This window comes from Mastomys coucha, unplaced genomic scaffold, assembly GCF_008632895.1.
Source record: "Mastomys coucha isolate ucsf_1 unplaced genomic scaffold, UCSF_Mcou_1 pScaffold17, whole genome shotgun sequence".
NCBI classification, from domain to species: domain Eukaryota; kingdom Metazoa; phylum Chordata; class Mammalia; order Rodentia; family Muridae; genus Mastomys; species Mastomys coucha.
The window spans coordinates 29,589,404-29,615,702 of NW_022196899.1; the positions used below are offsets into that span (position 1 = coordinate 29,589,404).

General features: G+C 40.9%; 2 protein-coding genes and 2 long non-coding RNA genes across 8 annotated transcripts in view; 2 read left to right on the forward strand and 2 right to left on the reverse strand.

Moving 5' to 3' along the window:
• Positions 1-10,876, reverse strand: part of Mccc1 (methylcrotonoyl-CoA carboxylase 1) — a 46,576-nt gene extending 35,700 nt beyond the window's left edge. Inside the window, exons 1-7 of the mRNA XM_031376616.1 lie at positions 10,680-10,876; positions 7,923-7,969; positions 6,127-6,263; positions 3,973-4,068; positions 1,658-1,779; positions 1,010-1,157; positions 805-926 (exon numbers count right to left, since the gene is read on the reverse strand). Of these exons, the coding sequence (XP_031232476.1) occupies positions 805-926; positions 1,010-1,157; positions 1,658-1,779; positions 3,973-4,068; positions 6,127-6,263; positions 7,923-7,969; positions 10,680-10,756 (749 nt within the window). The 5' untranslated portion in view covers positions 10,757-10,876. The remainder of the gene's footprint in view (positions 1-804; positions 927-1,009; positions 1,158-1,657; positions 1,780-3,972; positions 4,069-6,126; positions 6,264-7,922; positions 7,970-10,679) is intronic.
• LOC116095095 lies at positions 905-2,450 on the forward strand. Its single transcript, XR_004120446.1, has 2 exons — positions 905-1,232; positions 1,686-2,450. It is a non-coding gene; the product is annotated as an uncharacterized LOC116095095 (long non-coding RNA).
• A 6,988-nt stretch (positions 10,877-17,864) lies between the features above and the next one.
• LOC116095096 (ankyrin repeat domain-containing protein 26-like) overlaps positions 17,865-26,299 on the reverse strand; it is a 53,140-nt gene continuing 44,705 nt past the window's right edge. For 2 of the 4 annotated variants that reach the window (XR_004120448.1, XM_031376618.1), the window contains one exon: positions 17,865-18,401. The gene's annotated coding sequence lies outside the window, so the exon portion shown is untranslated. Of the gene's footprint in view, positions 18,402-19,674; positions 20,382-26,299 lie in introns of those variants that run through there. The other 2 variants (XM_031376619.1, XM_031376620.1) reach the window with 2 other exon arrangements.
• The window catches only part of LOC116095098, an 8,779-nt gene continuing 4,535 nt past the window's right edge, over positions 22,056-26,299 (forward strand). Inside the window, exon 1 of one of the 2 annotated variants that reach the window (XR_004120449.1) lies at positions 22,056-22,797. This is a non-coding gene — a long non-coding RNA (uncharacterized LOC116095098). The remainder of the gene's footprint in view (positions 22,798-26,299) is intronic. The other variant, XR_004120450.1, reaches the window with a different exon arrangement.

Consider the following 26,299-nt stretch of genomic DNA (forward strand, 5'->3'; position numbering starts at 1 on the left):
ATCTTTACGATACTCCTATGGTGGCGTCTAGAGATGCACCCCAGAGCAATGGTCTATAAGGTGAGATCTGGCATCACTCAACTTCCAGCTTTACAACTGTGGGTGACCATAGGCAGCAACAGTCGCTCTACTGCCTAGTGCCTCGATGCACAGACTGAAAGCAGGAGTACATGCACGGGGATTTGTTAAGATGAAGACAGTAAGATGACCTAGCATATGAGAGCTATAGACCCTGGCACATGGCTAGTGCTAGCCAGGAGGGTTACAACTTGTTAAAATGCCACAAAATGATGACAAAAATCTTTGTAACTGACTCTAGTTAACTCACATGCTCCATTTTTCTGAGTCCCTCACTTAATGCTTATAGCATACAGCTGACTCTTAGAAGAACTTATTTATAATGGAAGAAAATCCTAAGTTTCACCAGAAACTAACATATTTTGGGACATGAATGTCACAGGGCCATTCTACCAAAGGTACTAAGACAGTTGTTATTTACTGATACAAAAAAGTCCCTGGGGTATAATATCACTGGATATCATTATAATGTTATAATTGGTTCTGTCCACTGTTCTTACCAACATAGTTTGTTTCTTATTTGTTTATGCATGAGTTTTCAATTAGTATAGAAGAAAATGTTTAGGAGCAAGCACATTGTCCTCTAACCCATGACTACTGGGGAACTTCAAGAACTTTTATAGAATTACAACATCATATCTAACAAAATATACATGCATTGCTTAGAACACAACAAAAACAAACAAAAACCGACAACAAAGCCAAAAACGCAAACCAGCAGTCGACCTTGGTGTGTCCACGAACTTCTCGATCAACATTGCATCATCATTGAAAGACTTCTTAGCCTCCCTCCGGGCTGACTCTAACTGCTCTTGGAATTCTTTTTCTGATCTAATGATCCTCATGCCCTACAAAAGAAAGGATTGTGTGACCACAACGTGAACATAGACCCCTAGCCAGAAACCGCAAGGGCGGGTACCCACAACCTTACTTTTCCTCCACCTCCACGGACGGCTTTGATCATAACAGGATACCCGATTTTCCCAGCATGCTCTTTCAGGCACTGATCAGATTGGTCCTTGCCATGGTAGCCTTCCACAACAGGTACTCCAGCGGCAGCCATGATGGACTTGGACGTGCTTTAGAGGAAAGACACCAAGACGACCCAATGAATTATCTACAAACCATAACTCTTTCAAGAAATCATCTTGCAGGTAAAGACAGGGCTTGGCCTGGAACCAATGTTAACACGCACACTAAAAATTCCTTGTTACATATTTGCTTTTATTTCACGTGGTAGCTCATCTCACTATCCGTCTTTTAACCCCAGATAACTAAAATACATCTGGGAATTACAATACAAATACTTCTCTATATTCCAAAATTCAGTGGACTATTCTTACATTTTGGAAGAATGATAACCAGAGAGTACAACTTAAAATGCCTATTAATGGAGCTGGTAATAGGCTTGATGGATAAAGTGCTTGCCCTGACTATATGAGTGTAGTCCTGCACATGCAAAGGTAGAATATCTGCATGCCTGCACTTAGCTTGCACAAACACACATAATAATACATTTAATTTGATTTCAAAATTCCTCGTTGTAATAAACAGCTTCAATTTGTCTCCTGACAGTTACCTCTTTATACCCATGTCTCTAATTGCAGATGAAGGAGGACCTATAAAAATGATTCCTTCTTGCTTACAAAGTTCAGCAAACTCCATGTTTTCCGACAGAAAACCATATCCTGGATGGATGGCCTAGAGGAGAGAAAGCACAAGAAGCTCACCCGCTAGCTCTCAACTGGCAAAGCTGCCTCCCAGAGACCTCTTCAGACACGGCTGACAAGACAGCAAGGTCTCTGTCAGAACTTGCCCCCGATGATGCCTAGAATATTCATGTTGAACTTCTGAAGCCTGTTTTACACCAGGAAAATCTCTTGGTTTTCTTTTTTTCACATCAAACTCAGGGTTTCGTGTGTACTAAGGCAAGTTGTCTACCACGGAGTTACGTCCTCAGCCTTGAATCTTTTATTGTAGTAGAACATATGAAACCTACAAGGCTCATAACCTGCAGTCTCAGCAGTTGTGAGCACGTGATTCCCATCAGTGTCACCCTCCTGCCATCATCAGTGCCTATCTCCAAAACACTGTCACCATCCCAGACCTAATCCCTATGGCTAGGCAGCTAATGTTTCTCCTTCCATTTCATTTACAGGTATAGATGTCACCTATTGATGGAACTGCAATTTAACATTGCATGATTTCAAAGTTCACCCATGTGGCAACCTATACGAGAATTTCACCTATTTTAAGGCTAATATTTCACTCTACGTACTTTCTACATTTGTTCCTCCACTATTTCATTCACAAGCATATGAGTTGTTTCTACTTTTTATCTTCTATAAAGAATGTGACGGTGAACCCTAGTATGCAAGTATGAGGCTCTGGTATAAATTATTTGACATAAACCTAGAAGTACAATTAACAGGGCAGTAAGATATAAAGTGGGTAAAGTTCCTACAGAAAGCCTGACCACTTGAGTTTGATTTCTGGAAGCCATCAAAAGGGAGAAGGAGAAAACTGACTCCAAAAAGTTGTTCTCATGAGCTCTTAGTCCCTACATAAAGTACCCATAGGCATGTACACATTCACATTCACACACACACACACACACACACACACACACTATACATAAACACACACACATATATACACAAACATACATATATAAACATAATACACATACATATATATACACACATACACATATACACCTATATAAACACAGATAAATGCATACAAACACATATACACATAAATGTACACAAATATACACATGTAATAAAACTTTAAAGTAGAACTAATGAATTATGTGGTAATCTCTAGAAAACTTATCATTATATATACATTAAATTTTTTACCTTTATATAAAACTTTAAAAAAAAATAAAAACAACCTATTTATTTTATGTATATAAGTGCACTGCAGCTATCTTCAGACACACCAGAAGAGGGCATCAGATCCCATTACAGATAGTTGTGAGCTACCATGTGGTTGCTGGGAATTAAACTCAGGACCTCTGGAAGAGCAGTCAGTGCTCTTAACCACTGAGCCATTTCTCCAGCCCAACTTTCAAAATTTTTAATAACTGAACTTTAAAATGCTTAAATCAAGAAGTAGTCATTATTATAAAGCAAATTTAAAAACATAATTAAAGTATACTTTTCCTTTTTTATCTTAAGACATTTTAGGTTAAAAGACAGTAATAGTTATTAAACAGTTGTTACTACATCTTCTACTCTGTGCATGTGTGTGCACGCATTTTGCGTGTATGTATGTGTGTGTGTGCGCGCGTGTGTGTGTATGCATGTGTGTGCATGTGCGTGTGTGTGTGTGTGTGTGTATGTGTGTGTGTGTGTGTTTGTGTGTGTGTGTGTGTGTGTGTGTGTGTTGTGGGTGAGCATGTGGAGGTCAGAGGACAATTTGGAGGAGTCAGTTCTGGGCAACTGAACTCAGATTGACAGGCTCAGCAGCAAGTGCCTTTACCTAATGAGCCATCCCATCCACCCTAAACTAACCCACATTTTAACTTAAAACAACATCTCTATTAAGGAAAGAAAAGGACTATACCATGGGAAGAGGGATTTGTTTATTGTTTCTGTGCAAAACTAGCTCAGCCTCTAACATTTGAGGTTCCAAGAAGAGCTCAACTCTCGTAACTCTAATTTATAGTTTAGAGTCTCTATCCTCTTGCTTACCAAAAGACTTCAAGTGCAGAGGACTCAGTAAGAAGGCTATGGAAGGAGAAGGAATGAATACAGGTTACAAAGATAACTCAATAACCAGATGTGAGAACTAGCTAAAAAGAGAAAATGTCTACAAAGAAATAAGTATGCATAAATTATAGAAGACTGATTTGCTTTGTATTGTAAATTTTTCTGTACTTCTTACCTGTGCTGCAGAGCTCTTGGCCACTTGAATAATCTTTTCCATTGCGAGGTAGCTCTGCTGAGACGGAGCAGGGCCAATGGAATATGCCTCGTCCGCCTGCAAAAGAAGGCATGGCTAGTTTGCACTTGTACTGTATATATCACCACATCATCCTTATTTACTACTAAAAATAGAATGCTGGGCCCAATAGGCAATGCCAATGGCATGAAAAATTGGTTCCCAGAACCAACATGTCAGATCACAACTGTCTGTAACTCCAGCCTAAAGGAGATTCGACACCTTCACATAGACATACATACAGGCAAAATACCAACCCACATAAAATAAAACTAGATTATTGAAAAAAAAAGAGTGAGTGCATTTTAATAGTTCCTGGTTCATTAGTACTTGAGTTTCACTAACATCTCCATCAACACCCCCAATTCTACCCATCTTTACCAATACCAAGTATTATCTGTTTCTTAAAGTATTCCTAACTTGAAGAGTCAGATAAAAGGTTTAAAGCAATTAAACCATATAAACCAACTTTGGTTAAGAACTTGTCTGGCTGAAATTCAAGAAACAGATCATAAGAGCAGAGCAGGAGGAGACAGAAGGCTTAGGAGGCTGCCGTACACCTTAGTCAAGACAAGATAGTGCCCTGACTTCAGGTACAGGGAGGAAAGGGCAGGAGGAGTGGGCAGGAAGGTCTGAGCAGCAGAAGTAGCTCTTAGTGTACTAAGAGTATACTCCTAAATGAGGGAGGAATGAAGTGTATAAAGTTGGAAGAGGAAGGGAGGCATTTAAAGATACCCAGATCTCTGCATTATTATTTTTATAAGCAAAAGTAGTATTGTCAAATGGGGAGGGAAGTGTGTAAGAAAATCAGGTTGAGTATAGATAAATATCTACATCTAAATATAAATATAAAATATCTAGAGTTCAGTGTGAGGACATATTGGTTTGGTATCTGATAAGTGGGCAGTGGGGTGTCTACAGACATCCATGTTCAAAATGAAGTCTGAGCTGCAAACAGAAATTTGGGGATTTCCCTTAAAGGGGAGTGGTAAGATGATCTAGAATGAATGACTTCAGGAGGAAAGAGGAGGGTCAAGTCTTGACATCTGAAGTTCCACATTTATGATTGAAATTATACAGGTAGGTGGAGGTCCAGAGAAAGATCTGGAGAAAGGAGAAGGTGCAGAGGCCTGAAAGGCAGAAGATAATTTATTTCTAACAAGAGGAAGTAGTTTACTATGTTTTTTTAAAAAAAAAAAAGCCAAACTGAAGCTGGCCCAGGAACTCAAACTGAGACACACAGTCTTGCTGTGGTCCTAAAGAGTCAACAGTTGAACCCATCTCTGCTAGAGCTCTGTCTGGCAGATAAGAACCAGTAATAACTGGAAACATAAATTTCAAAGGAGATGGTGTTTTTATCTGGAATTTCTCTGACGAACTAAAGTTCAGAAACATCAAGTGACTTGTCTAAGATAGCTCAAGCCAGTAGTGGACCATTATTAACACTGGAATGAAGCAGTCCCCTATGAGATCAAGTACTTTGCCTATAAATCATGTGACTTAGCATACTCTCTGATTCAACTGGTGTTACATCTTAAAAGTATCTCCAAGAGGAGTGCTTACTGAATAGCTGGAACCCACCTACATAAACCTTGTTCACACACTTGAGAGCATCAACTGTTATCATAAAGAACTAAATTGAGCTGGGCAGCAGTGGCACACGCCTTTGAGCCCAGCACTTGGGAGGCAGAGGGAGGCAGATCTCTGTGAGTTCAAGGCCAGTGTTATCTAAAGAGGGCTACATAGAGAAACCCTGCCTCAAACAAACAAACACCAAAACGACAACAAAACAAATACACAAATAAAAATAATTTAAAAATGCAATGTCTACAACTAAATGTAACCATTATTATGTCTGGAGAGATGGCTCAGTGCTTAAGAGCACACTGGCTGCTCTTCCAGAGGACCTGGGTTCAATTCCCAGCACCCAGACGGCAGATCACAGTTGTCTATCACTCCAGTTCTACAGCCACACACACAGGCAAAACGCCAATGTACATGAAATAAAAATAAATATAATTTAAGGAGCTGACAGGACACAAAAGCAAATATACACAATCACTAACAAGATTTTGTTTCCAGCTTTTAACAACGTACCAGATCTACATGCATGGAATTCCTGTCAGCCTCACTGTAGACAGCCACAGACTGCACACCCATTTTTTTGGCTGTTCGTATCACCCTACAGGCAATTTCTCCTCTGTTTGCAATGAGGACCTTGGTAATGCTTCCTCCTGTTAAAAAACACCATGAGGATAATACGACACAAATGTTACTGGAAAATAAGAAATTAAGATACGTTATTAGTCAGCCCATAAGGGGTTGTTTTAATAAAACTGAATATGAACGGCTAAAGTTACCATTTTATTATTAGATAGTGTATTTCTTTTCTATTCACTAACATTCATAATACCTCTGTTAATGCAAACTCAAGTTACTCAGTAAAAGACACATAAAGCTTAAAAAACATACTGTATGATCTTCACATGGGAAGGGTAGGGCATTTAAATCAAGAACTGCAGCATGAAGGAGATGAGACTTGGCTCTCTCAGTTTTTCTCTCTTATTATGCTGTGGAAACATCCTGCTGCTACTCTGGAGTGCCATCCCTGCTATGCTGGAAGCATCTGCACTCTCAGAGGCTCACTGATATTTCTGTCTAACATCAATTTCCACGTGAAAGTCTCCTTGTCAACTTAACCTCAGAGGATCAAACCATGGCTTTTTCCACAAACACTCTTTTCCCAGTTCCCAAACTCCTGGCAAGTTAAGCTTATCACCGGCTTTTTCTGGAGGGTAGCTCTTATTTGGTCAAAGCAGGTGGCTTCCCAACGCTTTCCTGAACTACTTCCCGAAACTTTCCTCCTTCTCATTCCTTCCCACTGCTAGAATCCAACTTCATTAACCTAACCCTAATTAGTACAGGCATTTCAAATATGCCCAATAACAATGGCTGCTTCTTTTGCCAATCAGTCTACATAGTTCTTTCCAATTTATTTTTTAAAAAGTCATTTATACTGATTATGTCCTGTTCACAAAGTCATGGTTCATCTATAAGGTAACCACCTATGTAATTTTATAAAGAGATAATACAGTATAGCAGGCAACGATCCTTACACTACTGCCTGCACTGTCACCTGATGATTTATATTGAATTCTGAGTGCCTAAGAGATTTACTATTTCCTTTTGTTTCAACCAGGGCAAGAAAAAATTGTCTGATCTAGAAAATATACAGTTTCATCATCACAGATGAGATAACACTGAGAGTTTAAAATCAGGGTTTTCTTTAAAAAATAAGGTTTCCTATAACTTAAAATGTTTTTCCATAAGATCTAAATATTCCAAGCACCATGACAGACCACTGAGGCTACTGCAATCTAGTATAGGTAGGGGTCATACCCAGAATTTATTCCATTATAATCAGTTGCATCAGTTTTACATTTCAGAATTCCTTGTAAAATTCCACTGGAAGAAAGTAACAATACTTTTATTAAAAGGCAGAAATCACATTAATATAAAATGTCCTCACCGGGCATGGTGTTGTATGCCTTTAATCCTAGTACTTGGGAGGCAGAGGCAGGTGGATCTCTGTGAGTTCTAAGCAAGCCCAATCTACATAGTGAGTTCCAGGATAGCCAGAGCTATATAAAGAGACCCTGTCTCAAAATATTTAAGATGTTCTCCATCACTGCACATCAAAATTCACACTCAGTAGCACAAAGGATTTGACATAGAAAACAAAACTGGTGACTTAGCATTAATAAGAAAGTTACTGTGAAAATACAAAAGTATGAAAGTTGTGAGTGCTAATTCTATGTGCACACTTTAAAGATTAAACATTTCTTTTTCTTGGCTCACACTCTAATGCAAAGGTGAACAAAGGCTGCCAGTACCTGGTGTTGTTCCATATTGCATAGTCCTCTGCTTCCAAGCCCATTCCCTACAATATAAACCCAAACAGAATTATAACTCATCATAATACATGGCATCAGCTCCTGCTCTTTCAAAACTTATAAACAAGTCCAGATATGGTGGAAGGCCAACCTTAAGCCCATTAGCAAAGTGATTTAGTAAGATTCTCTGTGGAAAGAAAACCTATCTAGAACCAGGTACATTGAGTCCTGGCCAGTTTGCCTTTGTGTTCATGTCTTTGAATGAGTCACCTATCCTGTTTAATATCTGAAGCTGGCATTTGGCCAGAGAGATGGTTAAAAAGCTAAGGTGCCTTAAAATCATCTACCTCAGCTTTAAAAACAAAACAAAACAAAACTACCCAGCACACACAATTAGCATTGACATGGAATGCAACCCTCTGGTAAGGCAGTATTGACGTTAAGCCAGAGAAATTAAAGGAAGGAAGCTGAGCAAGGATAATAGAAATAAGAAATGTTGGCTATGGTCTAGTCCCCTCTGGTTACTCTTCAACATACATTTGTCCACAGTCAGATCACTCTACATTGGGGTTTCTCGATTTCTTTTTCATTAATACTCTCGCAAACAAATAGATGAATTTGAACTTTAGAGGCCCACAAATATGCTAGCCAAGTGCTTAACCTATAGCTCCCATTCTGTAAGAGGCAATCTTGAAGATACCGCCTGGTTTTAAAGTATACCATTTCCCAAACAAAACCATGGTTATATATAGCCTGATGAGCTTAGTTCCTTCATAAAGCACAAAGATCACAGGATACATTAGATAGTAGATGAATGCAACAATATGCATATACCCTTTGCATGTAGCTATGCAGCCAGCAGGACTACTATCTCCCAAGGGTCATGTGAGGAACACCATATACTTAGCATCCTGGGAGGCAAATTTCATCAGCTACTGTCACTCTGGAGCCTACTGGGAAAACATACATCTTTGGCATGAGAGCTCTGCAGGTGGCTTCCCCAGAGACTGGCGCTCTCACAAATCTTTCCAATTCAGCCCACCCCACATTCTTGCTCTTCAAGGAGAAAGACTTAATTTTCCTGATCCTTTAAAGGAATTTTCCAGCTTGAAGTTTTCCCTTTGACCTCTCCAGGTAAGTTAGGGTTTAAAGCCTTTCCAGTCATGGCTAAGAAATGACAGCTTTGCCGAGTATCCAACTGGGGACCACTGATAGCCTAAAGCTTTTTTTTTTTCCTTTCAACTAGTAAAGACTGAATCAGGGGCTAGAGAGATGGCTCAGTGGGTAAGAGCACTGACTGCTCTTCCAAAGGTCCTGAGTTCGGATCCCAGCAACCACATGGTGGCTCACAACCACCCATAATGAGATCGGACGCCCTCTTCTGGTGCATCTGAAGACAGCTACAGTGCAGGAGCAAGCGGGCCTGAGGGAGCAGGCCTGGAGCCAGCGGGCTGGAGAGCAGCCACACACATGATGGCTCACGGCCATCTGTACAGCTACAGTGTACTCATACACATAAAATAAATAAAATAAATCTTAAAAAAAAAAAAAAGACTGAGTCAGGCAGACAGACACTCCTTAACTGCAATCCTCTATCTTGACAGTGTTCTGATTTCCTCTATCTCATTTTTCAAAGTTCTTTTTGCTACATCTCAAAACATTTAAACAAGATGAATAAATGGCCTGCCAGGAGATAATTCACCGATTAAAACAGCCTCTATTCTCATTCGTAGAATCTTACTAATTGGAATTCTTTTCTCTGGGGTATTAGAGGAATCATGGCTGGCAAAAAGAAAAGAAAAAAGAAAAAAAAAGTAAAATTCTCATGCTAGTAAGTGTTTTAATTTTAAAAACTATTAGCAGAATGACAGCTATAACTACACTTTGAGAAGAGAATGAGTCTGTGGTATTCTTGGGAACTTAAGGAAATTCACAGGAGGAAAAACAGCATTAATACGACTTTCACCATCTTTCTTATTTAAAATATAGGGTGAAGACCTATATTTTAGTGTTCACCGAAAATCCAGGGCATCGACCACTGTTTGCTGAATGGACCATAATGTGGTTAAATTTTTATCCACGTGTTGATTTGGACATACGAGGGGGTTAGTATCGCCTTACTACCACCTCCTGGGAGAAGACACTGAAGCACAGATGTTAGGTAACTCGGCCAAGGTCACAGGTGTAGTGAGCAGCTAAGCTGGGAACCCAACCTTCTGCAGTCAGCTCTTGCCCTTGGGCCGGCGCCTCTTTCAGAATGCGAGGAGGTGATGGTTGTTATGATGCAATCTACCTACAGGACTCGGGGTTTTCACTGTCGCCAACGCGTGGAGCTTCATTTCCCAAAGGATCCGGGATAGTCATCTGTCTGCTTTGTTCAAACTTGTGGACAAGAGTGTTCGACAAAACTCACCTCTAATTTATTTGATTCTTTCCAGCAATGGGAAAGATCTCTAGCAATCCGTCTCTGAACTGCACTCAAAATGGGGGAGTTGAGCTGAAAGCGACTTTGGGAAAGGGATCCTGGCGCAAGCCTCTAGCTATGTATGCCATTTTCGCTTGCAGCGGCACGCAGGGTGCCCAGCTCCTCAAGCTCAGAGCAAAGCCCAGCCTAGGCTGCCAGGATTGTAGGAAGAGCCAGAAGGCAGAAGTGGGACAGCGCCTACCTAAACTACACACAGGCACTTGAAGGGCTGCCCAAGTGACCCAACGCCCCGCGCCCTGGCCGCGCAAGGATCCGCAGCCCCCACGAGTCACCTCGGCTGCAGCAGCAGGATCGGGACCCGCCGCAACTGGTTCCTGTCTACCGCAGCAAACAACGCCGCCGCCGCCATCTCCGCTCTGCCTGCTGGATATCAAAAACTGCTGGGCTTATTCGTGAAAGCGTCCCTCCCTGCTCAAGCCTCTTGTTCCCGGTCGGCCACCGTAGCTTCGAAGAGAAAGTGGGCGTCTCCACAAGAGCCAATCACAGAAAGGGGTGTGGCAAAAGCACCAATTGGCTGATTGGACCGTGTCCCTGGGGTGGGGCGTGAACTGTGAGGGGCTGGGCTCCACCTGTAGGGGCGGGGCCAGGTCTATTTTAGCACAGCGCTTGAGAGGAAAATGCAGAGCTTTTCAAGCCACCGCTCAAAATGCAAGCATTCTCACTAAACACCAGGAAAAAGGGGCTGTCGAAACTGCGTGGCAGGAAACAAAGACTCAGTAAAAACTATCTGTAGGTATTTGTTACAGCTGAGGCAGGGCTCGTATGGGGGAGAAAAACCTCAGTAAGTGTTAAAACAGCCAATTGAAGGGTTACAAGTGCAAAAAAAGAAATGGGCATCGTGGCGCATATTGCAATCCCAGAAGCTGAAGCGGAAGGATTGTGGTTAGAGGATTTGACTAGACAGTGAGTTCCAGGCCAGCCTGAGCAATACGTTGAAGCTGTCCCTCAAAAAAACAAAATAAATAAGATATAAAAAGCAACATGAATGCAAAAGGGAAACATGTAAAGAGGAATAAATTAGTGAGTTCAGGAAACTAATACCGAAGGACAAATAAATCCAGGAACTAAGGAAATACCTAAGAAAATAATTAGAAATCAGGGGAGACAAGTGGAGGCAGGAGGACCAGGAGTACAAGCTCATCCTAACCTGTAGACCAAGTTCGAGACCAATCCGGGCTATGCCTGAATCTGTCTTTAAAATGTAAGATGTTTTCTTGAAAGTTTTGAACTTTTAGACGCTCTGGATACAAATTGACTTGCTTGTGTATTTTTGAGAAAGTTCCTAGTTATCTGGTCCATTGACCAGCGCAAGAGAACCCATTACTCTGGAATTCACCAATAATGAATTCCTTCCTTCAGAAAGACGATTATGGATGGAAGGATATCTTATATTGAATGTTTAAACTTTTATTAGTAGAGTCATCAAATGGTTTCGAAATGTCACTGGAATTACTTCCCACTGGCTTTATTGGTGTGGCTGGATACCATTTTTTTTCCCTACAGAATTATAAGAACTCTATTTATAGAGGTTAATATTTTCTCACTGTTACTTGTGGTTAATATTTCCTCAGGTTTTAATTTAGTTGTCTACTTTTATACTGTTACAGGTGTGAAAAATCCCATAATTTTTTTAAATAAACCACACACTGTTTTCTGGGGGTGGGGAGAAATTATTTTCATCTTGTACTTAAAATAAATGTAAGATATAATTTAAAAACAACAAAAAAGTAAACATGGCCCCCAAATAAGCAAGAAATAAAGTGGAAAAAAATCTCACATGACTTTTTTTTCCTTTTTGAGACAGAGTCTCTATGTAACCCTGACTGGAACTCACTATGTAGACCAGGCTGACTACTGCCTCCCAAGGGCTAGGACTGAATGTGTGCACCACACACTGGTCTTGACATACTATTTTAAAAGGAGCAAAATCAGATATAGAGAAAACAATAAATTAACAAGAAACTAATTTTATACAACTTTGAACAAGCCAGAAATGAAATGGATATTATAAGAAAACACTGTTTACTAAAATAGATGCTGGAAAAGAGACAAGATCTAAACAACCCATAGGTATAGGAGGACAAGACTGTGTCATCAAAGATCAGTCCTTCCTTCCATTTTGAATCCCTCTTTACCTCCACCTCAACTGATGAAAAAGCTCACCTTCTCTAGCTAAAAGAATTTCCATATGTAGTAAACAATGGTTCACTGCAACGCTATTAATTTTTTTCTAGAGCACAAAAAAATGGAAAAATTTAAAGTTCTTTCTATGAAAGTAAGATACCATTGATGCCAAAATCAATAAAAAAGAAAATGTACTTCACACACATATTGATAGTCAAATGCCATTGCGGGTTTGATGGAAAAATCCCATATAAAGATTAACTGAAATAGGCAGTGATATATAAAAAGGTAAATTTTATTGTAGTAATGTAAGGTTGGCTTACTATTGAGAAGTCACTGTTATAGTTGATCATGTTAATATTTGAAAGAAAAGAAAATGTGTTCATAGGTACTTGACCACTGTTTGAGAAAATTCAGGTGTAGTTCCTTATTTTAATGAAATTCAAGAGCTAGGGTTAGGCTCTCTGGAAAATGAATGTTGGGTCCTGTGATGGTTTGTATATGCTTGGCCCAGGGAGTGGCACTATAAGGTATGGCCCTGTTGGAGTAGGTGTGTCACTGTGGTGTAGACTTTAAGACCCTAGTCCTAGTAGCTTGGAAGCTAGTCTTGTCCTAGCAGCTTTCAGATGAAGATGTAGAAATCTCAGCTCCTCCTGCACCATGCCTGCCTGGATGCTGCCATGCTCCTGCCTTGATGATAATGAACTTAACCTCTGAACCTGTAAGCCAGCCCCAATTAAATGCTGTCCTTATAAGAGTTGCCTTAGTCATGATATCTGTTCACAGAAGTAAAACCCTAACTTACATCCTTATTCACTTATGAGACTCAATACCAAATAAACCTTAAATGGACAAAACACAGGCACACATGCCCAAAAACACACATATGTACACATGCATGTATAACTTCCTATAATCTCAATGCCACAGAATACATACACTTTACAGATGTGGGAAAGCTATAATACTCTGCTCACCATTAGCAGCTTATCATGTGAAATGCACATACTGACATATATTAGCTTTTGAGTCACAAACTGCCTCTGAAATTTAATGTATCACAATGATTAAAAATCACAGTATATAACTGAAATTTTGGTTGAAGTATCAGATTCCTAGGTCTTTTGGATAAATGTGTGTTCTTCTTAAGAAAAGGTTATTTATCTGGGGAGAAACAGCAACACATTTGTACTGACCGATAAAAATTACAGAGAGCAGCTTGAAGGAAACAATCAGGCTATGCAAAGGCAACCAGATGCATCACAGAAAACAGATGAATGGATGCTATCATACCAGGAGGAGAAAGTCAGATCCAATGGAGAAGCCTAGTTAGATGCGAGCCACAAAGGAAGTCTGCGGCCAGCATGGGCTACATGAGACTCTGTCTCAAAAATGAAATAGATTTTCCTTTTCTGTTATTATGTGAGGGATAATGTTGTGTTTTAAACTTTAAATACTGTGCTTAAGAGACCCATAAAACAAAAGTGCGGGGAGCGCATATCCTGTGCTTGTCCAAGAACAGATAATGGTGGAATCCTGGTGGAATCCTGGAATGCTGGTAGAATCCTGGAATGCTGGTGGCTGTTGTCTGTGTTTCACTTTTGTAAACAAGATTGGTTGCCCCAACTGCACAGGATGTGCTTGGTCCCAAGTAGCTAGTAGGTACATACTTAGAAGTACCTCAGGATGTATGCTTGCCCCTGATTGGATGAACATGAGACTTGAGGAGCCTTGTGAGATTAACATAATTCTCAGCTATTCTCTGGGGATCCTGTTAACAGACCTGGACAGTGTCCATCACCCTGCTAGTGCGTATCAAGGCTTACTTCAAATTTGGCTCAAAAATTATGGTAGTGATCTTATTCTTGCCCAGTGGAATTAATTTATTTATGATTATGATTATAATTAATTTATTTATGATTCTTATATGCTAAAGCTATTTTTCCTCAGCTATGTTAGTTGGGGGACTTTAAAAAGTATGACAGGGTTCTTTCACTATATATTTCCCGTCAGCTAGACTATCCTAGTTGCATGAGATTCACGCGCCGCAGTTGAGAGAACATGGAAGCAAGTCCAGCTCAGTATCACAGATGCTGGAAGGCTGCCAAGCCACTCACAGGCTTGACTTCAATTCTATTGGAAAGGTTAGAAAAATTGCACTTGATTTCAAGAGCACTACAAAAATCAAGGGAAAATTATTGTGTAAGTTCTTCCAATTATTTCTACAGCTTTTCTTTCCCCTAAGACCTACATTTCTACAACAGCAACAAAAAAATCCACCAGAACATTGGCTATTCCTTTTTTTTTTCTTTTATTGAAAATAGGTTTTCTTCTCACTTAATATATCCTGATTACCATTTCCTGTCAGGAGCTGTCATAGGAGAAGCTAATAACTAGCAGTTGATCTTCCTGAGATGACTGTCTTGGATTAAAATCTATGATGGAACTCCAGTAGGTAAGGCCCATTGAGAAATTCATTTAGGAAAGATTCCTGCTATTAATATGCTTTTCTTCCTATTATTAAACATATGTAACAGTCACTAGGTATTAGCACATCATTTTAAGCAGATCTCTATAGAACAATGAAGATGTACAGTCTTGTAGTCATGCTACAAGACAAGTAGATCATTTCTTAATCCTTAATAATGATCCTCTAAGAATTCCTAAATTTATATGTATTTATTAAGCTCTTTTTCATAACACTGCTATTTAATCCTTTCTGATAGTGAAAACTGCAATGAGAACTTAGCCAGTCTTTAGTGTCATGAGTTAATTTCTTCTGAGATAGTAAGCAGGCATTCTACTATTCAGAACACATTCCAAGAGGTTGTAAAAATTACTAACCAAAGGTCATAAAAAGAGAATTGACAATTTACTATAGGTGCTAGGGCAGAAAATAAAATATGTCTGGATTTATCTATACAAAACTTCACTAATAACCTATTATGGTCTTTAACTTTCCATGAACCTGTGGAGCTGTGAGAGATGATGAATATTTAGCCATATAATTGCTCCTAATTGATATGCATGTAAACATTCTGTTGTAAGCTTCTTATTTATGATTTGAATTTATAAGTAAACTTGTGATGAGCTTTTTACCATGTGATCATGTATTCTGAAAGATCATGTATAAGTGCTGAGGACAAATAGAGGAGAGCAATTCTCCTTATCCCCCTTCTTAATGATTCTCTCCTTACCTGCTTTTCTTAGCACTGATTATCCCCCTTTTTTCTTAGTCCCCTTCTTATCCCCCTTTTCTTAGAGAGCTTTCACAGGAAACTTTCTACAACTTAGAAATAAACGCTAAAATTCCTTTTCAATGTGTCTTGTTTTCTTCCTGTGACTTCAGCTAGCAGGCTGAAGTTAGAACTCTGTGATTCCTGTGGTGATAGAACAAAGGCCCCTTTACTTCTGCAGCTGTTGGACCATAGGTGCTGATCACCTAAGCCAGCAACTTTTAACCCTCAAATTAGCAAGAAAAATTAGGACCTTTTAGATGCCATCTACAAGCATTTAGTATAGTTAGAGAGCTAGAACACCCAGAGACCAGAACTCTCTGGCTGCACCTGAGCTCTGTGTCTCATTTCAACCTTCTTCAGGCCTGGAGGCTTCCAACAGTTTCCCCTGCTTTTACTCCTCCCAGTTCCTCCCTACCTCCCCTCCCATCCAGATCCACCTCCTTTTTATCTCTCATCAGAAAAAAAAAAAACAAAAAAAAAAACAAAAACAACAAAACATTTTTACAACAAAACAAACAAAAAACAATAACAAAAAAGCTTCCAAAGGGTAATAATAAAATAAGACAAAACTAACCGGTTTAGATTGGACAAAACAAACAAACTGAAGGAAAAGGGCCCAAGAGAAGGCACAAGAAACAAAGACCCACTCATTCACATACTCAGGAATCTCATAAAAACACTAAACTGGAAGCCATGATATATATTCAAAGGATCTGGTGTAGATGCATACCGCCCCTGTGCTTGCTGCCTCCGTGTCTGAGTTCAAGTGAGCTTTGACTGTGGGGATTTAGAAGGCCTTTGATTTTTTTTGTTTTGTGTTTTTTTTTTAACTCCCCCTTTTACTAAACATAGATTCTTTTCTCATACTACATAAATCTAAATAGTTTCCCCTCCCTTTAATCCTTCCAGTTCCTATCATGTATAATATCTAAAAAACTTGATGAGTTTAGGGTTACTTCTCAGCCTTCTCTCTCCCCTCACAACAATCATGGCTGTCTTTCTCTCTCCCCTCACAACAAACATGGCTGTCTTGGCAACACATTTCTTCTCCCTCTTCCTTTCCTTCCTTTATTTAGTGTACATGAGTACACTGTCACTCTTTAGTGTGACAGGCAGGAGAGGGCGTCAGATCCCACTACAGATGGCTGTGAGCCACTATGCTGTTGCTGGGAATTGAACTCAGAACCCCTGGAAGATCAGTCAGTGCTCTTAACCACTGAGCCATCTCTCCAGCCCCACTACATAACATTCTTTAACTCACTATTACCTTGTTACTGCTAGCACTGGCCAATCTAGTGTTGCAGGGAAATGTTTAAAAGAACGTCAAGTTCCTGCGCTACACCCAGCTACTCTCAGTCCTGGTGGTCTCACTGGCCAGTTTTTCTGTCGTGGAGACTCTCCTACTCAGAGCTCCAAAAGCTTTCCACCCAGCTTGCTAAGTCCCCACTGGCAGGTTGTTATCACATCAGCCTCATGCTTCAAAACCCCCATGGCCTTTGGGGTGCACATCTGACAAGCCCACGCTTTGCCGCAGTACATTTCTCTCTGGAACTGCCGGGTGAATGAAAACATATAAATTCTAAGTCCTCCAGTGGTGAATCCTGGCAGATTTGCCATATAAGCTAGGAGGCACTAGTAGCTATGCTTTGCTCTTGCTGTCCCCATCCAAAAAGCCCCTAACTCTCTCCTGCTTCCTATCTTTCTCAGTCCAACCCAGAAGTCCTGCCTACTCGCCCAGTGATTGGTCCCTTTATTCATTTGGGAGAAGGTTCACAAGAAGTCACCTGAGTGACTCATTCCTCCTTCCAACCCCTCCTGGGAAAAAGCAGAATTAACATCAAAATACAATCAACCCTAAGGCTATCCACAACACCTAGAGACAAAAGAAGAAAGGTTTCAATTCCCTTCTACCTTCCCACCTTTCCTCCTAAACTACCAGTAACCTGTAAGCAGATAAGCAAGCTCAGTGTTGTTGTTTTTTAAAACTGAAGATGTCCCCTCCACAGGTGCCTCCCCACCAAGTTAAACCTGCGCTTGCCTTGTTGTGATAGAATCATGGCTTCCAACTGGACAGACCATACCAGGCCAATGCCGTTCCACATGAGAGAGGTTTATTGTGGGGGAAGTGGGCAAAAGGGTGCGATGGGGACGAAGGGAGAAAAGAGAGAAAAGAGAGCAAAGGTCAAGAAGGTCTGCCTTTTATTTGGGCTGTGATGTTAGCTGCTCATAGGTAAAGGTGGGAGGTAAATCAAACGGATGCTGGGAATATGGGAATGTATGGTGATTGCCATGGCAACAGATATGAGGGTCCCTGTTGCCTATGGGTAACGTCACTGGCATTGCTGGATTTGGAGGTGACCTGTAACTGTAAAGCCAGTTCCTGATACCAACATAACTCCCTTTTTCTTATAAGAGGAGAAAAAATGGGGAGGAGGAAGTCAATGGTGAAAGGGGAATAGAGGCGCCATGTTTTCTGCTGTCTAGGGGCATCATCATCACTTTCGGGTATAGCTGACTTTCACCATCAGGGTCCACTTGGTAAATGTTCGAATCAGGCTCCTTTGTGGACAGCGGCTCCTCTGTGGACAGCGGCTCCTCTGTGGACAGCGCCTAGTAATCCTGTGACAGGAACTGATTAATAGTTTGGTTAGAACTTTTTTGTATTTGTCATTGGAGGAATGTAGAAACAAGATTAATGAGGCAGGGAGGGAATAACAACACCAGGAAGATGACTAGGAGAGGAGTTATGAAAGGGAAGATGACTAGGAGAGGAGTTATGAAAGGGAAGATGACTAGGAGAGGAGTTATGAAAGGGACGATGACTAGGAGAGGGGTTATGAAAGGGAAGATGACTAGGAGAGGTGTTATGAAAGGGAAGATGACTAGGAGAGGGGTTATGAAAGGGACGATGACTAGGAGAGGTGTTATGAAAGGGAAGATGACTAGGAGAGGAGTTATGAAAGGGACGATGACTAGGAGAGGTGTTATGAAAGGGAAGATGATGAGGAGAGGAGTTATGAAAGGGAAGATGACTAGGAGAGGAGTTATGAAAGGGAAGATGACTAGGAAAGGAGTTATGAAAGGGAGTATCCACTTCTAGATAGGGTTTTCGAAAATCCAGAAGTTGGAGGCCTCACGTTCCCTGAAATTCTGCATGTCTGATTGATTGTAGCTTTTAGATTTTATTTCTCACTATTCCAGATTGGGTGACATAGAAACAGCATTCTTCTTGGAGGAGCAGGCAAAGACCACCTTCTTAGCTGTCAGGACATCTAGCCCCGTCTGTTCTGAAGCACCACAGCTGCCAAAGAATCAATCTGTTTCTGGATTTTAAGCACGATTTCAGACATTTTATAAAAACCGCTGTCAAACTTGGAAGTGAACTCATTATATTGGGTCATGGAAGTCATTATCCCTGCAATTCCTGTACCAACACCTATGGCTATTCCCATACCAACCAAGAGTGACATGGCCTGAACTGTCTGTCCTCTTATGTTGGGCAGCTATCATATCTACAACTGGGATTGGCAGGGGCTCATTTCCCTGGATTACTCCTAGTTCAGGGAAAAGGAGTGCCAACATGCAAACTTTTGACCAGCTGGCGGGTAGGTGATGATATAACTGAGTGCCACAAAGGATTGACCTGTTTTGGACTGCAGGGCATTGTGGCAGAGATGAGGTATCAAGGTGTCACGTCTTCGCGTCCGTCCAGCAAGAAAGACGCGACCCGAGAACTCTTCCTTTTAGCAGTTTATTTCAGGAACCTTTTAAGAATGTTTCTCTCTCCTGCTTCTCCCTCCTGCTCCTCCTACTTCCTTCTCGCTTCTGCTGCTCCTGCCTCTCTGGAGCCATTACTTAAGCTCTGCCTTCCGGCCCACCCTGGGCCATTGAGTACTCCCAAGCTTAGCCAATCCCAATGGGCAAAAGCGGATAGGTCACCAGATGTCGAAGTAACCAATGGCAGCAAGCTTAGCCAAATAGGGCTTGCTTATGAGACTGCTCGCTCTTGGAACAACTCTCCACATCAAGGGTTGTGGTTCTATTGCAGTCTAGGGAGCCTAGTGTTCCTACAGAACGTGTCCCGGAGGTCATGTTCTTAAAACAGTTTACCACTGAGAAAAGGTATAGAGTCATGGCAACCTCAGAGTCAGGGCAGCTGACAAAAGGTGAGGTAAAGTTGCTTGGCAATATCACCAGAGAGGCTGTAAGTAGCAATTGCGAGCTAGTTCCAGGGGGTATACATAGCCAGCAGTCTTTAAAGTGACCAGGTCGGGTGGCTTTAAGGAGTTGGCATGCTGAACTCAGGGTCTGAAGGAAAAGGCGAAATGACAAGTTAGTGCTGTTTATGAGGGGAGATGTCAAGGAGGTAAGGACCTCAGAGGAGTGTTTGATTACTTCTCCTACTTTTCCGAAATCTAGAGGTTAGGCAATTGAGACATATTTTCTCTGGATTCACATAGTACTTACTGGGGACCTGGCTTGATTTTTATGGTAGAGCTTACCAACAACTCCTGTCTCCCACCTGGGATTCCATGGATTTTGTATAAAGAAAAGGAGTGTCTTGTGTTGTTGATAGAAGAAATCATTGGTCCATGATCTTAGCATATGTATCTGACAAGACCAATATGGGCAGCCCTCATATTCATCTGGCCATTTTTTTTTTTTTACAATCATCTTTTGTCTGATAAAAGAGAAAGCAAGTACAGGGATCATAATATTTAGATGGGATTACAGATACCGGGATGATAGCAATTTGGATTGGTTCCTGACATCCAGCTATGGAGCAGTTTCCTGACCCTATTTGGAAATACTGTTACTTGAACCTTGAATCTCCAGATGTAAGGGCTACCCTGGATGGAAACAAACAGCAGGGGGAGGATGAGAAACCCATGTCTAATCCTGTAGGTCAAGCGCAGCTGCTGGAGTGGAGTCTTATTTTCTGGGACTGGGGACAAGGTGGGTGTTCTCAATGTCTTCTGGAGCTTAAGAGAGCACAGTCCTGTTAGGGTTGGTGTGTATGAAGAGTTTTTAAGTGGAAGGATGAAAGATTTGAGGAGAGACAGGTGGACTCAATGAGAGAGTCCCTCAAGTTTAGCAGCTGCAGGGGTCATGAGAATCCCTGCCATTTAGGAGAGAAGGGTGAGGGCCAATGGTCTGGAGGGGATAGAAGAACTTGGTCTCCAATGTTAATAGGCAGTGGACAGGGGACACTGTGTGGCTGAGGTAGATGGTAGTCAGCAAAGCTGCATAGGAGGGAACGGAGGTGGCAAAGTAATGGGGTGAGTAGATGGTCTGGGAATGGAGAGCATTTAAGTGAAAGACCAGGAGTTAGGACCAGATGTCCATACATGAGTTCAAAGGGTGAGATGAGGAGAGGTTGCTTGGGGAGGGCTCATAGCCTGAAAAGAGCCAGAGGTAGGAGTTTTACCCAATCAAGGTGAAGTTCTGTGACAGCTTAACAAGAGTGGTTTTTAAAGAGCTGTTAGTTCTTTCTACCTTACCTGAAGATTGAGGGTGGTAGGGAATGTGAAAATGCCAGGGGATGTTTAGGGCTTTACATAAGAAATTAGATAGGATTTGAGAAATTCAAGGCCATTGTCTGACTGGATTGAGGCTGGGGGGTGATCTCTAGGAGGAGCAGATCAGAGACTGAGCCCTTTTGTTAGTTATGGGAAATGCCTCCACCCACCCTGAGAAGGTGTCCACCAAGACCAGGAGGTAATTGACACATTTGACAGTGGGCATGTGGGTAAAGTCAAGTTGCGAGTCAGTTCCATGAAGGGAACCTCTAGCCTGATGGGTAGGAAAAGGGGTGCTATGATACCTTGAGTTGGAATCTGACATCTGACAGATTTTAGTTATAGTCACTCATTTCTTTTGCTGACCTCACAGTGAGTAAGTATGAAAAGCCATCAATCTCACAGCAACTGACAGAAGTACAGTTTAAATCACAGTTCAGATACTTTGCCTTTCATACGAACAAATATGGTGGAGAGGGTCTGGCACAGTATAATTACTGAGAGGTCTGTAACTATCACACCTTACTAATGCAAGTCAAACTTGACACAGTCACTACCAAGTACTGTCGGGAAAAACACAGCTCTCATCCTAAAGGAAGTTAAGAGATAGCTTGTGCCATTTGAGTGAGCATGGCCTGGAACATAGATTTACAATGCCCTAAGTTCCATGTTCTAATGTGGAAGCAGTTTCACGGAGTTTTCTTGTTTTACAGAACAAAAATTCATAAGCTGAGGCAAGTCATAATGGATTGGTGGGTGCACTTGAATGGTGGTTACAGTGAGGAAGGGCTCTGCTCTAGGCCTAAAATGCTTTCTTATAACATTCTTAGCTTTGGGGTTGTTGATGACAGCCACTGCATCTGTTAAGCCAATGAATTCCAAAAGCTTTTGTGTATTACTAACACAGAGGTGGCCAAAGAATGGCTGACTTAAGGGCTAAAGCTATCCCAAGATAAGGTAATCAGCCTGGAGGCCTGTAACATTCCAACCTCTTCACGGTATTGAAATTCTAATCACTCTCTACAGACACAGCTTCCTTTCAGGAGTTTTCATTTACAGTTTTTTGACACTATAAAATTTGTCAATTTATACTTCAATCTACCAAATTATTTCTTGATACTCAGCACACAGAGAAGACAGTACCCCATGGGAACTATTCTGAGCTAGTGCCCTTTGTGTGGGCTGAGCCCTGCTACTGCCTAAGCAGAAATTCAACTCAACAATCAGAGACATTGTGACAAGTGAGTAGACATACAACAAACCAGAGTGTGCCTGATAAAGTCCTGCACACTAATACTGAAACCAAACCTCCCCGCAAATAGTGCCACCAACTGGGAAACAAATGGTCAGGTACTGGGAGCTAATGGGCAACTATGGGAGAACATTCTTTATCAAAATATTGTCTACTGGTGAATATGGGGTATTGAAATCACCCACTGTGTTGGGATCAATCTGTGGTTTTAGATCTACCAGTGCTTCTTCCATGAAATGAGGAGCCCATGTGTTTGGTATATATGTGTTTACTATTATAGTGTATTGTTGGTAGATTTCTTTTTTCTCTGAGAGTGAAGAACCCTCTGCTTTAGTTTGTGTTTTACTGTTGTGAACAGATACCATGACTAAGGCAAGTATTACAAGGACAACATTTAATTGGGGCTGGCTTGCAGGTTCAGAGGTTCAGTCCATTATCATCAAGGTAGGAGCATGGCAGCGCCCAGGCAGCAATGGCACTGGAGGAGCTGAGAATTCAACATCTTGTTCTGAAGGTAAACAACAGAAGACTGGCTTCCAGGCAACTAGGATGAGGGTCTTAAAGCCTACACCCACCACCCAACCCCAACAAGGCCAAACCTCTTAATAGTGCCACTCCCTGGGCCAAACATATACAAAAAATCACACATTCCTTACTACTTTTGGCTAGTTTTAGTTTGATGTCTATTTTGTTAGACTTTAGAATGTGTTTGCATTTTAGTTTCTTTTGTTTTGAATACTTTTTTTTTTGCATCTTTTATTCTAAAGTGATGACTATTTTGATGTGAGGCATGTTTCTCAGAGGCAGAAAAAAAATAGATCCTGTTTTCTAACCCAATCTTTTAGTCTGTCTTTTTATTGGTCAATTGCTGTCATTTTTTTTTTTTAATTTTGTAAAGTTTTCTCATATTTCTTTGGATTCCCTGCCACGGCCTTATTTATTTCATTTCTCTGACTACTTGGCTGTGTTTAGCCTTCTCTTCAGATTGAAGCATTCTTTCTGGTCCCCCCTGTAGAGCTGGCTTAGTAATAGTAAATTCCTTTTATTTATCCTTTGTATAGAAAGATTTTATTTCTCCTCCAATTCTCAGGGATAGTTTTGCTCAGTATAATAGTCTGGGTTGACGGTGTGTTCTTTTACAGCTTGGAATCTCTCCTGACCCCTCTGGCTTTAAGGGCTTCTTTCAGATAATCAGGTGTTATTCTAAATAGTCTTTAGTTTATCAGTAACTTGACCTTTTTCCATTGTAGCTTCCAATTTTCTTTCTTTATCCTGTGTTTAATATTTTAAATATAGCACGCCTTGGGAGTTTCCTTTCTGGTCTTGTTGCTTTTGTTTTGCACAGGCTTCTTACACTAGGCTAGGCATTTCTTTCTCTAGTTTGAGAGCTTATCTCCCATGATTTTACTGAAGATAATCTCTCTACCTTGGTGATAGTTTTCTTATCATTCCTCTATGCCAATAACCCAGGCTGCTAGCAAAAGGCAAAGCTAAAAGTCTCCAGTCTTTTCATGGTGTCTTCAGACTCTCCTGTGTTCCATTCATATGGTTTTAAAAGTTTCTCATTAGCATTTGCAGAATGAGCCAATTCCACTTTGTCTTCCATTCCCGACTCCTTGTTTTTATGTGAACAAGTCTCTTACTAAAGCTTTCCACTGAGTTCTGTAATTGGTTTGTTATTTCATTTCCAATACTGTTTCACTTTGGTTTTTCATTAAAAATTCAAACTTTATTTTCATGTCTTGGATTGACTTCCTTTTCTTTCTTTCTTTTTTTCTTCCTTTCTTTCCTTCCTCCCTTCCTCCCTTCCTCCCTTCCTCCCTTCCTCCCTTCCTTCCTTCCTGCCTTCCTTCTTTCTTCTTTCTTTCTTTCTTTCTTTCTTTCTTTCTTTCTTTCTTTCTTTCTTTCTTTCTTTCTCTTTCTTCCTTTCCTTTGTCATCGTTGAACTGTTTGACCATGGTTATAATTATTCCTTTGAATTCTTTGTCTGGAATTCCTTCATGTCATTTTCATTTTTGTCATTACTGTGGGACTTGTATTTTTAGGTAAGGTGATCTTTATTTCATGCTTTTTGTTTTAAGATTTGCACAACTTTAGTGTGTTGGTTGACTTTTTCTCTTTTTGTACTTTTCTTACATTAGTAGTGGTGCTTATAATGTTCAGGGGGTCTAATTCATATCAGGATTGGAACCTTAATTTGCTGTGGGACTACAGCCTCTTTCTTTTATCTTTTGCTCTCTACTGGAGTCTGGTGCTTTTAGAACTTTGGTCTAGAAGCCTAAAACAATTTCCTGACACTGACTGGACATGGGTCTCAAGACAGAAGAGGGCAATTGAAGGGTCCTGCTCAGGCAGCAGGCAGAACATTGAGTCTCTTTTTTACAAGATGGCTTGAGGGTCCCAGGTGTGGAGTGGACTTGTACCTGGTGAGTCCAGGGACAGGTTGTGGCTGTCCCTTGAAAGCAGCTGCAGAGCTTAGAGTACCCCAGTGCAGGTAGGCTGGGACTATACCAAGTTTGGAAGCTTCAGAGAAGTGACTGAGCTGGGATCAGGCTGGTCCCAAAGACAGGGAAAGTACCCAAGAGGAGGCTGTGGTACTTGGATAACCAAAAAGGAGGAAGCTGGAGAAAGTGAGTACAGGTAGCCTAACTGGGTGTCTACTAACTATAGCTAAAGAGTCCCTGGCAGCAAGAAGTCAGGGATGGGGTGAATTGGATAGGCAGGGAAACTGTCTGAGAGCAAGTCATGATTCCTAACAAGTAGCTATAGGACTTGGCTGGCCCAAATCTTATTGAATTCTTGTTCATTAGAGATTTTAGTTCATAATTCTCTTTTTTTGTAGGGTGTGGCTGGTTGGCTAATATTAACTTGTTAAAAAAATTGAAAATGTTCTCCATTTTCTGCTTTATGAAATACTTAAGGAGTATTAGTGTTAATTCTTTTTTGAATATGTGGTAGAATTTAGAGCTAAATCCATCTGGCCCTGGGCATTTTTTTTTATTTTTTATTTTTTATTTTAGAGATATTTTAATGACCATTTGTAACCCACTGGGTGCTATGTTTCTATCTAAATTATTTATTTTTTATCTTGATTCAGCTCTCTTACCCCATATATATACCCTTTTCTTTTAGATGTTCTGGTTTTATGGGATAAAAAATTTTAAAGTATGTCATTACAACTGTCTGAATTTCCACAATGTCTATTACAATGTCTCCCATTTTATCCCTAACTTTGTTAAGTTAGATTAAAATGTGTTGACAATGGCTATTGTACCAGTATACTGAGATGCTATTTATACTTTAGAATGTTCATGGATTAATAATAATTGGCACCAGCAGGACCAAGCACACAGGAACTCCACCAGCCCAGTGACTGGGGTTCCTTCCAGTCTGTCTGGGCTGGGGTCCAGAGAAGACCTTGGCTGCAAGCTCTGCAGCCAGTCCCACAACACCCAGAGGAATCTCCACTCCCAGGCACTCTGACACACCCAGAATCAGAGGTGAGCAGGAACAAATATCTGTTCCAACACTGGGAGTAATTGGGTCCAGCGGGACCAGGCACACAGGAACTCCACCAGCCTAATGACTCCGGTTCCTTCTGGTCTGTCTGGGTTAGTGTTCTAAGCAGACCTTGGGCATAAGCTCTGCAGCCAGTCCCACAACTCATAGAGAAAGCCACACTCCCAGGGCATTTAACAAGCCCAGGATCCCAGGATCCCAGAATCACAGGATCACAGAGTCAGCTTGATTCTGAGGAG